A 14,920-nucleotide genomic window follows, 5' to 3' on the forward strand; every position below is an offset into this window, starting at 1 on the left:
TAGAGTGCAATTTATTGAAGAAAAATAAAGATAATAAAATAAAAATATATTTTCATTTATGATTTTTTAAAAGACGTATAAAAACTAATATGGGACAGAGGGAGGGAGTATGGCTAAGCACGGATTAGAGCAAACTACTATACTAATAGCGGTGAAGTTGCTCCTACCACGACTGGAGTCTGAATTGCGGCCTAATCCAACCTTATCTTGACACGTCACCCAATACCAACCGCATTAAATTAATGTAGCAGTGGCGCTAATTTCCATTCTCAGCACTAAAACACACTTCCCTTTTCAATTTAACCAATCACACGTCGGTCGCTTAGAAGGAGAGATGACGCTAAAATTATACGTAGATCGTATGTCCCAACCTTCCCGTGCAATTATCATCTTCTGCAAGTAAGCAACCACTCTTTTTTTTGCTCTAATTTTAATTAAAGTTCATAATGGATATTTTAGTTATTAATTCTTTTGTAACACCTTAATAGCTCTTTTTTCTTGAACTCAATTTTCAATTTTTTCTTCTTCTCTTTGGATATAATATACCCTTTGTCTAGATTTAAAGCTCATGATGGAGGTTTTACTGATCAAATTTTTGAACATCTTAATTCAATTTGTAGCTTTGAAGTTCAAAATGGATTTATTAATTTGTAGTATTACCTCTTCGTTACAAAGTTTTTTTTATTTTTATTGGTTTTTGATTGCGTTTCTAATTTCAAAGCTCAAAGTGATGACTCATCTTCCAAATGCTTGTTTTTCTTTGAATTCCCATAATTCTTTTTCTAACTTTAGACCTTATAAAGGAGTTTTTAATGATTAATTTTAGGGTTAAGAGTAATTAACACACCTCAACTATCACCCTTTTTGAGTTTCTTCAGGGTGAGTGTTTCCTACCTAAACTATGTTTCCTCAGGGTGAGTGTTTCCTACCTAAACTATCACCGACTAGTTTGCAAAACACACCTCAACTAATTGATAATAGTTTAGGTAGGAATACCTAAACTATCACCGACTAGTTTGCAAAACACACCTCAACCAATTGGTAATAGTTTAGGTAGGAAGCTCTCACAACTGATAGTTGAGGTGCGTTTTGCAAACTAATTGGTGATAATTTAGATAGAAAACTCCCACACCTAATAGTTCAGGTAGGAAACTCAAAAAGAAAAGTTGATACTTGAAGTGTGTTTTTGTCCATTATCTCTTAATTTTATCAACAAGTTAATGGAAGAAAGCTTTGTTATTTTTTTTGTATATTCTGTTTCTAGTTTTGAAGCTCAAAATGGAGTTTTTAATGATTTAATTTTCCAAAAGGTTAAATGGAATCGACTTTGAGGAGGTCCGTATAGATCTATCCAAACGCCAACACTTGACTCCTGAATTTAAAGGTTTGTTTTTTTGTTAACTTTAATTTCCCTGGAAAAATGGTTTTGATTTTTTTATTTGTTTCTTAATTTTCAAGATAATATCAATAGTTTCCTCTGAATTCATCTTCAGATGTTAACCCCATGAAGCAAGTACCAGCTATAATAGATGGAAGATTTAAGCTTTTCGAAAGGTAATACTAGTATTTTCCAGTATGACAACTTTGTTAATGTCTGTTGTTCGCTGTATTCGTTGCATACATCCTAAAGCTTTATATTTAGTCATTCATTCTTGTTGAAGTTCATAATTTAACGTGTTCACCTATGCATATATACTACAAGAAGCAAAATTAGAAAATATTCATTCTTTTAAGTTTAGAACTGCATTTTAAAGATTTGTATGTAGAATATATAATGGCAGAATTCCACAATACAATGGCAGCATTCATCAACTTAACAGGGGAAGGGGAAAGGGATACTATGGAATGGAAGAAGGATAGCAAAGGAATTTTTACTGTTAACTCAGCATACAAATGGATCAAGTTTTCAAGAAGAAGGATGGCCATGGAAGATGATATGGAAGACAAAAGTACTTTATAAAGTGAACTGTTTTAACTGGCTGTTGGCAAAAGAGGCAGTGTTGACTCATGAAAACCTGAACAAAAGAGGTTTTCACTTATGTTCGAGATGTTTTTTGTGTGGGGATCATAATGAGACAATCAGTCATCTTTTCTTGCACTGCAAATGGACAGACCAGCTATGGAGGATGTTTATCAACCTGAGGAAGATCAGATGGGTGAAGCCTGGGAGCATAGAAGTAGTGTTAAAATGCTGGAACAGGGATGGGAATGTAACAAGAAAAGAGGAGAGATGGAAGATTGTCCCATCATGTATCTGGTGGACTGTTTGGAAAGAGAGGAACCAGAGATGTTTTGAGAACAAGCAGAATAATTTACAGAAGTTAAAGATGAACTGCCTAGCTCTTTTTTATTTTTGGTGTAAACAGGAAATTCTAGATCAGACAGAAGATATTTTTGATGTGTTAGATCTCTTGTAAGAATAGACAACTGTAGAGATCAATGCTGTAAATGTAACCTTTTGGAGGGGGACTACATATTTTGATGTAGTACACCTGTGGATATATAGATTAACTGTTACAAGTCTCAAAAAAAAAAAATATACTACTGTGGACAAAGCCTGTGGAGACAGGACTATGTTATCTTTTCCTGAGTTTCATGCAAAGTATTTTATGAGTTGGATAATGTTTAAAACCTAGCTAACTGATTTTATGTTCTTGCAGTCATGCAATTCTTAGATATCTGGCTTGTGCATTTCCAAGAATTGCAGATCATTGGTAAGTGCAACAGCTTAAGTTCTTTCAGTATATACCTTAATCAAATGCTTTTTTTATCATGGAAATATGTACTCTTTAAAGCTCTTGTTTTTTACATGGAAAACAAACTGAGGCAGACTCAGGATTTAAACTTGACACCAGACTGGTAATGATATGACACATGTCTTCTGCATACTCTTTTATCACCTAAATATGGTTAACTAATTTGCATTTTCATCTTATTTGTTACTTAACCATGGTAAATGGTAAAGTACATTGGTTTGGTGTAAAGACCGGGTGCCGATAATTTTCTAACCGAACGGACCAAAGAAGCACTCCATCAACAGAAAAGAAGAACATGTAACAGATTAGCAAATTGGAAAATACCAGCTCAACGAATGAAGTATCAGCACCGAATAATAAACAAGCCCTATCTAAATTTGAAAAGGGATGACAGTGCACTAACATAAAAAGAAAAAAAAGTACGTCTACGGTGCCTATGAACAGTGTAGTTCTTCACTCTTAGCGACAGACTAATGGACACTATCTTAGGTTGTATAATTGCTTATTCTGGTTTGTGTTTCCTTGCTGCTATTAACTCTTGTTTCTTACACCTTCCTATTGAAGGTACCCAGCTGACTTATACAAAAGAGCAAAGGTAGACTCTGTGTTGGATTGGCATCACTCTAACTTGCGTCGTGGTGCAGGTGCTTATATCAGATATTGAGATTATTTCACTTTCCAGTTGGAATATGATTACTTTACCTTGGCCTTACTTGAGTTAATTTAGTGTTGAATACTGGGATTTTGCGAGAACTTGGGCAAAAAGATGCTAAGGTTAAGGTGATGTCTGAGTTAATTTTTATCCCAAAATGAGACTAATCGGGAAAATGTGTTTGTCTGACCACTTTTAAAAAAGAGCAACAGCTTGTTATAATGCTCTTTTTCCAAGATTCTTGCTACTAACCTAATGCAAGATAGTTGCTGCAAGCCTGCAAGTTTCTTAGCTGTCTTTAGTAGTTGATTCCTGTAATTGAAACAATGACCTTTCTCTAACCTCTATTTGTGAGTCTAACCACTTAATGATGGTGACTTTTTTATTCAACAACGTTGTTGACTAAAAACACTATGATGAGTAGTCCTTTGCCCAACATTCTCTGATTACTACTTGTTGATAACTTGATATGCCACCCTATTGGTCGTTTCCAATAGTTTCCTGAAGCAGTGTTTATGTTTTCAGCTGGATATGTCTTTAATACTGTTCTTGCTCCTGCTTTTGGGTTGGCTTTGAATCCACAAGCAGCAGCAGAAACTGAAAAAGTCCTTAAGACATCTCTTGCAAAGATCGAGTCTGTTTGGCTCCAGAAAAAAGGACGTTTTTTGCTTGGGAGCGGCCAACCTTCAATTGCAGATCTTAGCTTAGTGTGTGAGATTATGCAACTTGAGGTAAATAGATTCTCCCTTTTCCTGCTGTTGCTTTACATCTTTTGATCCAAAGCATAAATTATCAAGAGGAGTATATTGCAGACTTGCGGTGTTGCTTAGGACATCATTTGAGCTCTCAAAACAAGCTTGTCTAAAAGCATGTCACTTGCCCCTGGAAAGAAATGATGGCTACATGCGAAACCATGACTTAATTGTTTTTGCTCAAAATATAATCATTGACATACAGAACTGTGTTAACTGTTATTTTTCCCTCCATCAGCTTATGTGAACTTCCACTAATATTAAATAATAATGCTCATCATTGCCTTGGTTCTGTATTTGTTCTCTCTGCTTGGTCTATGAGTAGTTTCAGCCAGTCATTTTTATTTGGAAAGGCTAAATCTTTTTATATAATGAAGTGCCATATAGATGCTCTGTATGGTCTTTACTAGTATAACTGATGATGAAATGATGATTTTCTCTTGGTTGTGGTTCTTAGGATTTTTCGACTTGAGTGAACTTGGAGAAATATGCTTGTTTCTGAGGTTGAAACTTCTTTTCTGCTGAATGTAGGTTTTGGATGAGAAAGATCGTGAGCGGATAATTGGCCCATACAAGAGAGTTTTGAAGTGGATTGATGACACAAAGGATGCCATGGAACCTCATTTCCAAGAGGTACATTTGATTCTCTTCAAAGCTAAAGAGAAGTTCCATAAGCAAAGATACACTGTAGGAAGTAGCATTCCTCAATCGAGCAGAAAACCCGACTTGCACTCGAAGATGTGAGAAAGCAATTAGGAGCCATGCGCTGAATTGTGCTCGCAGTATGACGATGCACCATGGCGAATAACGGGATAAACAATGTGTATGTGAAAGCTGATACAGGAAGGACAATTCAGATCCAAGCTTTCCTTATTCATTTTCTTTATGTATTTGTTCTTATAAAATAAGTGTTACGATTGATTATCCTAGTCCACAGAATATGTAATCAGACAAGCTGAGGCCTGCGAGTCCCTTAATCTTGGTTATACATCTGTTACTTCTTCACTGTATCAAATATATGTGTTTTGAATATTATTTAAGAATGTCATGTGCAAGGTGAACTATTTCTAGCGCCTCTTAGGTGCATTTTCCGTATTCCCTATAACTTAGGTACTTTCTAATGTATTACTCGAAGAACACCAATTAACACCAAATACTTGGCTGCCTAGATTTATTTCTCCTTTACTGTATAATTTGTATGAGTTTGGAAGTCCATCCAAGATGTCTATGATGATATAAGGCATTCTTCTAAAATGAGCCTAGGCAGTTGTTCAAGTGTCCTTATTTGCTTAAGTGTTACGAAAATAAAGTGTACTTATTTGCTTAAAGAGAACATTTAATTCTAGTGTCTTCCCGTTTCTTTTTTGTTGAATATAGTACATGGTTTCTCTTGAGCCGAGGTTCTTTTGGAAGCAACTTGTCTACTTCCCAAGATAGGGGTAAGGTCTACGTACATTCTACCTTCTCCAGACCTCACTTGTGGGATTACACTCGGTATGTTGTTGTTGTTTGAATATAGTACATGATTTAACAGCAAATAATCCACTGGCTGTATCTTTCTCCCAGTGTCCAAAAATCTAAAGAGTTTGGCTGGCTAATAAGTTAGCAGCAGGCAAGAATTACTCAACAATGATTCCTTGTAAATCAAGAGTAATCAGCTTCTTAGGTTTCCGGTAGTTTTTCAGCAGAAGAGAGCTGCAAACAACACTCACTGAAGAGGCAGCCATTGCAGCACCAGCAAGCCATGGTGGTAAGCGAAAATGAGTGGATGGGAACAGAACGCCAGCAGCAATTGGGATGCCGAGGAGATTATATCCCAAAGCCCAGCAGTAGTTCAGACGGATTCTCCGAAAAGTTTTCTTAGAAAGATGAATTGCAGTTATCACATCTTTCAAGCTACTCTTCATAAGAACAATGTCAGCTGCCTCAATCGCTATATCTGTGCCTGCACCAATTGCCATTCCTACATCAGCAGCCACAAGTGCCGGTGAGTCATTAACTCCATCTCCTACCATTGCCACAACTTTGCCTAAATCCTGTTTGACTAAAATGGAACAGTTGAATCATGTGAAGAAAATGTTGGACAAAATTTTAAGATTAAAACCATATTTTCTTCAAGAATTATCATGTCAAATCATTAAGGGGTCATTCGGTTAGCAAACAAGCTATACCGGGATTATAATGTGTGGATTGTAATATGAAAATTAAATAATGTCTTGTAGATATTTGGTTCATTGGATTAAAGATGTGATATATGGAGTATAATATAAGACGTGTTTGATTTTACAATAGATAAACTTGGATGAACTTTTATTTCCAATTTTAACCGTAGCCTTCTTAATGGACTTTGAGAAGAGTTTTAGAGAAGGGTGCTTTGTCGTTTGTTTGCTTTTCCCGGGATAGCTAGTCTCAATATTGTTATCTCAAACTTAATGTGGTATAAAAATAATACCAAAATTGTGGTATATAACTAATCTGAGGGTTGCTTATACAGGAAATGGAAATCCAACCAAACACTGGATTAAATAGTCCTATATTCTATCCTGGGATTATTTTTCTTTATCCCATGAACCAAAACACCCCTAAGAGAATAGATTAGATGTGGAAGTTCGCCTAAATCCATGAGTACAAATGAATTTTCTAATTTAGATCATTAAGTTAGAAATTATTACACATCAAAGCCTATACTTTATGACATGTATTATGCCCATATTAACTTTAAATTACAACATAACACTTCTAATTTTGGCGAAACCTTTTAATGGTAGCAAATAACATGCAATTATTATTATTATTAATAAATGTGTGTTGTGTGTCGGGCGCACGCAAATTCATAAAATTCTGACAGAAGATGGATATTAGAATGATAAAAAACTGAGTAATTGAACAACTTTCTACCTGTAGTTCCTTCACTTTTTCAGCTTTCTGTCCAGGTTTGGCTTCTGCAACAACATATTTTCTCTCAATTCCGACTTGCTTAGCTATGGCATTTGCTGTTCCCCAGTTGTCACCTGTTACTATCATACTCTCAATGTTCATTGATTTGAGAATGGAGATGACTTCTGGAGCCTCTGGCTTCAAAGGATCAGAAACGGAAAGAACACCGATCAGCTCTTTATCGATAGATACAAGGATGCCAGTTTGAGCCTGTCCTTCTGTTTCTGCTAATGCTTCTTCAGCTTCCACTGGAACGGCAATGCCCTGTTCCGTCATCAAGCTCTTATTCCCCAAAATCACTTCTTTGTTGCAGATTATAGCCCTCACACCATGGCCAGTTATGGATTCAAAGTCCGAGGCTTCAGGCCAGGAAAGGTTCTCCTCACTTCCTCTTAATTTTTTCGCGTGCTCAACTATTGCCTTGGCTAAGGGGTGATCACTGTTTACCTGTCGATTTAAAATGCAGTACAAGATACTTAAATTGATGTCATTTTGGTAACTAAGCGCTAAGTGAGCCGCTAACTACTTTTCTTGGCATTGAAATCTTTGAAGTTCCAAAAGGTAGCAACTAATAGTTTATGTTAGTTTACCTTCTCAAAAAGAAAAAATCATTTATGTTACAACAACAACCCAGTGAAATCCCAAATCATTTATGTTAGTTTTACTAAAAAGTGGCTAAGTTTTATTAAGGGTAAGAATTGACCTTTCAGATGAAGAATCGTAAACAAGATAATACCCTACCTCAGCAGCACCAATGAGTTCATAGAATTCTTGAGGTGCCATAGTTTTGAAAAGCCTGGTATTGACAACCATAGGCTTGCCAATAGTAAGAGTACCAGTCTTGTCAAAAACTATAAACTTTACCTGTAGAGTGAAACAGCTCACTACATGTTCATTAACAAGATTCATGTTTGTCATAAAGAAGAAAGAGTTTGAATTCATACCTCTTGTGCACTTTCCAGTGCCTGACCACCTTTAATAAGGACACCGAGGGAGGCGCCAACTCCAGTACCGACCATAACGGCTGTGGGAGTAGCTAGGCCAAGTGCACAAGGGCAAGCTACCACCATGACAGAAATGCCAAACTGCAGGGCAAGCTCAAAACTACCCATGGAAGAAGGAATCCAACTTCTTGGATACGAATTAAATATTCCGGCTAAAAACCAAGAAACCCAAGTACAAAATGAGAGAGCAATGACCTGAGAAATCGGAATTAATCACTAATTTTCAGCCAAACCAAGATAAATTGGTTAGTCGTATATATACATATTGACAACAATGACATGCAAGGGGTGCTTAATCTCACAAGAGGCACAAAGTACTTGGAAATGTGGTCTGCAAATCTCTGCACAGGAGCTTTAGCCATTTGTGCTGATTCAACCAACCGAACAATTTGCGATAGAGCAGTTTCCGAACCAACCCTTGTTGCCTTGATGTGTAACACCCCGTTCTCATTCAAAGTCCCTCCAATCACTACGTCACCCGTCTTTTTAGTGGCCGAACAAGATTCTCCTGTTATCATGCTTTCATTTATATGACTCTGTCCCCAGACGACAAGACCATCACAAGCTACTTTTGAACCTGGAATGGTTTTAATCACATCATTCTTTTGTATCAATCGGTTATCAACTTCTTCCTCATTTACCACATTGCCTTTGTCATCTATTGTTAACAGTGTTGCGGTTTTTGGGGCCAAATCCATGAGCTTGGAAATGGCCTCAGATGTCTTTCCTCTAGCCAAAACTTCCAGATATTTTCCAAGTAGAATGAACGAGATAAGCATCGAGCTAGTCTCAAAAAAATCACTGGCTTTGAAAGTTGGAGAAGTAGCAGCTCTTAGTGCCGAATAGACTGAATAAAAATAAGCTGCATTTGTTCCTAATGCAATAAGAACATCCATATTTGCAAAACCATGGCTTAAAGCAATATAGGCACCAACATAGAATTTTCGACCAATGATGAACTGCACCGGTGTAGATAATGCCCATCTCAGAACCTGTCCAACGGTTAGCATGTTGGCAACCTTAGTTTCCAAAAGATTTTTCAGACCAGAAATGTACATAAACACCATGGAAGTAAAAAACACAGGGACTGTAAATACTAAACTCCAAAAAAAAGCTCTGCGGTATTGCCTGATTTCTTGATGTCTATGTTCTTCTCTTTCTCTTCCCTCAGGAAATATAGATGCCTTAAAACATCCTGATCGAGTTGATTCAATTGCGCGAATAAAGTCTCTAGGTCCTGTTACATCTGCTCTATAAGAGACCGATAGCTTCTTTTGTTGCAGGTCAAAGTCTATTTCTTGAACTCCTTGGAGTGCACGAAGGGAACTCTTTATCAGTTTAATACAATTCTCAGTGTTAACTCCGTCAACTTTTAGCAGTATTCGACTACTATCTCCTCTTGTACTAATCAATACGCCTTCAAATCCTGTATTTCCAATAGCTTCCAACAGCTGATTGTAATCAACTATTTTTGGATCATAACAGATTTCAGCTTCTTGAGTTGCTAACGCGACTTGTGCTTTTTGTACACCAGGGATTACCTGCAATGCTGATTCGAGAGTTGTGGAGCAAGAAGTGCAAGTCATTCCATTTACTTGAACCCTGCATACTTGAGAGGACTTCTGATTCATCTCTTCTTCAATTAACTTAGCCTGAAACCCGACTTCTTCTATGCTCTCGCGGATCATCTCCTCCTAGTCATATTAACAATAAAAGCATTTCAACTATGTAAGAATGATTCTTGGAGAATTTTTTATCCTTACAAGATTATAAAGCTCTAAAGGCAGAGTGCCTGGTAGAAGAGACCCCTTTTTTGAGAAACCACATACTAAACAAGCATAGAGATTGAACTAGTTTCTGTATCAAGAATCTTACAATATATATGTCATACAGTATACTTCAGGTCATTTCTTTAAAGATTCATCATATGGCAGCTAAGTTACACAATTTATCAATTTTCAATTTCATATTAAAGGACAGCCCGGTGCACGAAATATCTCGCGTTCAGTGACTGATAACACTGACTTGAATCACGAACGTATAGGTCACACAAAGAAGACATTACTGTTGCTTCAAGATTCCCCTTCAGTTTTAGAACTTCATATTAAATTTCTAAAAAGAGGCATCTAGAACGAGAAGTCAGGTTTTCCACTTATAATATACCTAGCAGATTATTTTTCTTTGTCTAATTAAAGTGACATTAGCGGATAATTTTTTATAATGATCAAAAAGAAAGTGTTTTTTTTTTCTTCAGTCAAAGTTTCTTTATGTATGAAGAATAAAAAAGACAGCACAAAAGACAGCACAAAACACTAAAAAGGAAAAAGGAAAAAGGTAAAAGGACCTTCTTCAGAAAAAGAAGATGGAGAATATTTTCCCACTAAAGAGCATAGATTTATTAATTAGTGCTTTACGGTCAGCAACTTCCAATGGCATCTCAAATTCACATTTTGAATGATCGCTCAAGTTGGAACTTAAATGGATAATGGATAACTTTTTGTATATTCAAGCTTTGATAAGAGAACTAGTGAAACATTTCGATAAAACCCAAAAAAGAAAAGAAGAAACACTGTTAAGTGACCAGTGCAATATGTTCATGATATTCAGAGCTAATAGTCCTACTGATATAAAAACTAGAGGACCATACACAAACACACTCTTCTAAGGATTTAGGAGTGTTCAAGACAAATCGAAATACCAAATTGAATTTGAAAATCAAACCAACAGACCTAAAAAATCGAGGGAGAAATGGGCAAATAGCCATTTTTGGGCGCAAATTAATATTTAACTACTGTTTTAAAACTACTTAATGTTTAGCCGCTTTTTAAGGTGGAAATAATATTTGAACAAAAATACCCCAAGCTGAAACAAGAAAAAACTCTAGAAATTTTTATTGAAGTTAACATTTATAAGTTCAAACTCTAAGATTTTTTCCAAGGAGTTTGAACTGCACATTTGAACCTTTATGAATGAGTTGTTCCATGTTTCAACTTTTAGAAGATCGATTTCTTTTTTCATAACAAAGGCTTGGCTTCTTTGAAACTCCAGGAAAGTGTCATGAAGTTTGGAGGAGTTCCATGAGTAAAATAATCCATTAGTACATATTTTTACTCCTTATAGCTGGAGGTAGCATGACTGCATGAGTGAAATAATTCTTTTACATTATCTCACTCATGAAAAAATTACTAGAGTTTGAATCTTTATAAGTTCAAAAAGCTAAGAAGCAAACACAATAGAGAAAAATTAGAATAAAAATCACAAAAAAAAAAAAAATGACAGAGATGCTGCAAGCTTACATTGACAACATTGGGGCAGAAAATAACTTGAGCTCTGTTATTCAAAACATCAACCACTGCCAGTTTAATTCCAGTAAGTTTTTGGATAGCCTTCTCCACAGAAGTTGCACATGCAGAACAACTCATTCCAATGACTGAAAACAAAGCCTTTGCTTCATTTTCTTCAATATTGCCTTCTTCTTCAGAGTAAATTGAATTCCCTTTTACTCTCTTTATATTTTTTTGCTTGAAACAAGTACACAAGTATTGTTTTATATCATTGTGTTCTTGTTGAAAAGTACTTTTTGCCATAATATATATAATTGTTTTATGCAGGTGCTTCACAACACAGGCACTAAGCACTTGAGCAATATCTATATAGAGGATAAGCAGGGGCGGATACACCCTTTAGGGTGGGGTGGCATGTCACTTTCTAGGTAGATAAATTTTTTATATTCCATAATTTGTTTAAATTAGATTAAATATTTGATCTTACTATCTCCGGTCGCAAATTATACAAAGGTGTCATGGCTGGTAGACACAAATTTGAATCTATCTTGAACATTTTTTTACTCCCGTTTTTCTTTGTGCTTTTTAGTTCCTTTGTACCAATCATTTCCCTTTTCGGCTTTCTCAATTTTCTATTTATCTTTTTATTATTTATATTGTCTTTCATCTATTCTATTATTTTATCTGTGATCTCTAGCGAGAACACACAAAATAGAAACTTCAAAATCCCTTAAATTAAACGTTTCTCTTATCTCAAATCTCTGAGCATTTAAATCGAAAAACTCAACTCTTAATGAAAATTTTGGAGTGAGGTCAAAATTCATTTTTTTTTATATAATTTTTCTTGTTGATTACTCCCTCCGTCCATGTTTACTTGTCTATATTTGACTTGGGACACTCTTAATAAGGAATAAATAAAATGAGAAATGAATGGGAGTACTTAATAATAAGTGTAAAATAGGTATAAAATGGTAAATTATGTCTTGGGTTTTCAAACTATACAAATTACAAGTAAAAGTGGACATCTATTTTAGTATAGTGAATAAATAAAAATGGACGAAGGGAGTGTATTATAAAAATTCGTGCTTTTCTATAATAGTTAAATTCAATCTAAATCACTTTACTATGTGATGGAACTTTCGTAAGCATTGCTTAGAAAAAACATGAAATTTATGATTTATTTTCGAGAATTTGTAGTTTATCTAATTCTACATTTACTTATAGGGTATAATTTACCTATTGAAGAGTTTTTCTATTATTTTTCTTATTTTAATTGGTGTAATTCCCTTATTGAAGATGTTATTTTACTTGTGCAAGCTCATTTTTTAATATACATAAAAGATGTAAGTTTCTTGGTGAAAATGTTGATTTTACTTCTGTTGTTAATGGGTGTGATTCCTTGTTTAAGATGCTAATTATGTTCGTTTCTCGATTTTTGAGATGTAATTTTCATATTTGCAAATAAAAAAGGGTCTATTAAGTTGACCCGAATAAATCAAAAGAGATGGACCCGACCCAAATACACGTTCCTAACAAGATGTACATTGAAGAAAATTGTGACACCTGCCACCTTCAAATTCTAGATCCGCTTCTGAGGATAAGCGATAAGCCAATCATAAAAGAGGAATAAGACTTGACATGTTTGTGGGATTTAAAGTTGATTGCACGTGTGTTTGAGTTGGGAAATGTCCCAAATATGAGATAAATCACAAACGTTTAGAGCATATATACACGGATAATTTATTTTTGTGAAATAATTTATTTGTGTAATTCTACCAATTACAATAGGTTTTTCTACCAAATTAAACTTATAATATATGCAATTATAAATCATTTTACTCTGTTAATATAAAATGACTTATTTGTCATGTTATAGCAGGGAATTGTTGAAATATGTGATCGCGTCATCTAAACACTTAAACTTTTAGAGATAGCATACTTTTGCTTATTTAATTATGTCTCTCAACATGCCCCTCACTTGAAGCTTGATTCTCTATTTCTCTTCATGGTCAAAAACGTGAAATTATTTTTGCTAACGGGCGGCAATGAGATTCGAGCTCACGACTTCAACCTACCCTAATACCATATCGAAGTCTGATCATTTTGTTTAAAATCTTACACTTATAACAATAATATACTTTTATTTATTTAATTATATCTTTCAACATGTACAAGCCTGTCAAAGAAGCTTTTGAAAAATCATGCAAAACTTGGTCAAAAGGTTAGAGTGGACAGAATCATGTATCAAATACATTAATTTTAAAAGAACTGCAGATTTATTAAGGAGAGTGTTTCTTTTTTCTTCATTTTTTTCTAAAGAAAAAGAATAGAGGACAGGAAGAACTTATGAAATAGTAACTCGTTCATGGATAGCTGCTATATACCTTCTACCAATACAAATATGGAATAATCCTGTCCTAAAAAATTTAGATTGACAGAAAGAAATCACTTTTTTTCATGTGTGTAAATTAATTTACATATATCCAACTATTTAATGGAATTTATTGTACCTAACAAATGGTAAATTGAATCAGACCTAAAAAAAACTCAAACCGTCACTCTCTTCATTTGGTGAATTGAATCACGCATGATATTGCATGACATATTCACCTATGTTCTAGCCTCCGGCTAGGTACCAAGGGGGATCCAAAATTTAAATTTCTATCAGTTTAATTTTTAAGGTTTTTAATATTGAACTCATTGTATATATGTTCAAAACTATGGATCCCGGCCAACTACTTATTGCAATTTTTGTGATTACTTATATATAAAATTTATACTCTGCATTAAAAGTATTGGGTCCATCTGCTGCATCCGCCACTGGCTACTCCCCTCCACAATTATATTATTAGCTGCAAATGAGAGACGAGTATACTAGAAAAAAACTTACTCACACCGGATGTATACACCGAACTAACGAACGCAAGATATGTGTCTAAGTATTTACCGAGTTTACTACGTGTCAAATTGTTTGATCTGCCAAACAAATTTGGCACGTGCGTAATGTATCATAGAGTTTAATTGGTTCAAGTGCCTTTAGTTTTTCTAAGAATTAATAAATATATTAGATCTACTAAACTATAACATAAGCAAAACATTAAGGGCTAATTAGGGTTAGGCTCGAAGTCGACATATATATATATATATATATACACACTAGCCTCTATTAACGTGTAGTTGCACATTATTTCCAGACAATCTGGATCATCGTAAAAAAATATTAAAGAATATTATAATTAGATACATTTATTTTATGCAAAAATATTTAACTTTAAATTTTCTATTTTATACTTAATAAAATGATTATCAACGAATTGGAGAAGATACATCCATAAATTAAAATAATAGAAACGTGGTAGACATGATTTTTGTTAGTTCAATTATTTAATATTTGAGATTCTATGGCCAAATTTTTCCAGATAATAGTCAAGAGTTATATGGATTAGTATGATGAGATAGTATTTTCCATGTTCGGGAGTTGGAATAGATCTAAAGTTAGATGGATTAGACATAGTCCATTGGTGTATTGTAAATC

The 14,920-nt window shown here is 34.7% G+C and overlaps 2 protein-coding genes across 5 annotated transcripts; one reads left to right on the forward strand and one right to left on the reverse strand.

The window, feature by feature from the left end:
• The first annotated feature begins 134 nt into the window (after positions 1–134).
• LOC132634924 (glutathione S-transferase T1-like) lies at positions 135–5,235 on the forward strand. Its single transcript, XM_060351106.1, has 7 exons — positions 135–399; positions 1,311–1,384; positions 1,494–1,554; positions 2,661–2,714; positions 3,321–3,400; positions 3,934–4,139; positions 4,692–5,235. Exons 1-7 carry the CDS (start codon positions 335–337, stop codon positions 4,902–4,904), a joined length of 753 nt encoding a protein of 250 aa, XP_060207089.1. The 5' UTR covers positions 135–334; the 3' UTR covers positions 4,905–5,235.
• Positions 5,236–5,257: 22 nt separating this feature from the next.
• On the reverse strand, positions 5,258–11,753 carry LOC132634923 (probable copper-transporting ATPase HMA5). 4 transcript variants are annotated; one of them, XM_060351101.1, is made up of 6 exons: positions 11,398–11,751; positions 8,404–9,795; positions 8,042–8,296; positions 7,839–7,961; positions 7,059–7,544; positions 5,259–6,196 (listed from the first exon to the last, which is right to left on the reverse strand). In XM_060351101.1, exons 1-6 carry the CDS (start codon positions 11,686–11,688, stop codon positions 5,780–5,782), a joined length of 2,964 nt encoding a protein of 987 aa, XP_060207084.1. In that variant the 5' UTR covers positions 11,689–11,751; the 3' UTR covers positions 5,259–5,779. The 4 variants fall into 4 exon arrangements, with proteins under 4 accessions (XP_060207085.1, XP_060207084.1, XP_060207087.1 ...); XM_060351104.1 differs by having other exon boundaries at positions 5,987–6,123; positions 11,398–11,753; XM_060351105.1 differs by having other exon boundaries at positions 6,066–6,204; positions 11,398–11,753.
• Positions 11,754–14,920: the final 3,167 nt, after the last annotated feature.

Source organism: Lycium barbarum, chromosome 4 (assembly GCF_019175385.1).
Source record: "Lycium barbarum isolate Lr01 chromosome 4, ASM1917538v2, whole genome shotgun sequence".
Taxonomy (NCBI): domain Eukaryota; kingdom Viridiplantae; phylum Streptophyta; class Magnoliopsida; order Solanales; family Solanaceae; genus Lycium; species Lycium barbarum.

Coding starts and splice junctions, on each gene's coding strand:
- LOC132634924 (XM_060351106.1), top strand. CDS start 335: ATGACGCTAAAATTATACGTAGATCGTATGTCCCAACCTTCCCGTGCA. Junction 400..1,310: donor GCAATTATCATCTTCTGCAA/GTAAGCAACCAC, acceptor ATTTTCCAAAAG/GTTAAATGGAATCGACTTTG. Junction 3,401..3,933: donor TAACTTGCGTCGTGGTGCAG/GTGCTTATATCA, acceptor TTATGTTTTCAG/CTGGATATGTCTTTAATACT.
- LOC132634923 (XM_060351101.1), bottom strand. CDS start 11,688: ATGGCAAAAAGTACTTTTCAACAAGAACACAATGATATAAAACAATAC. Junction 9,796..11,397: donor TCTGCCCCAATGTTGTCAAT/GTAAGCTTGCAG, acceptor TAATATGACTAG/GAGGAGATGATCCGCGAGAG. Junction 7,962..8,041: donor CACTGGAAAGTGCACAAGAG/GTATGAATTCAA, acceptor TTCACTCTACAG/GTAAAGTTTATAGTTTTTGA.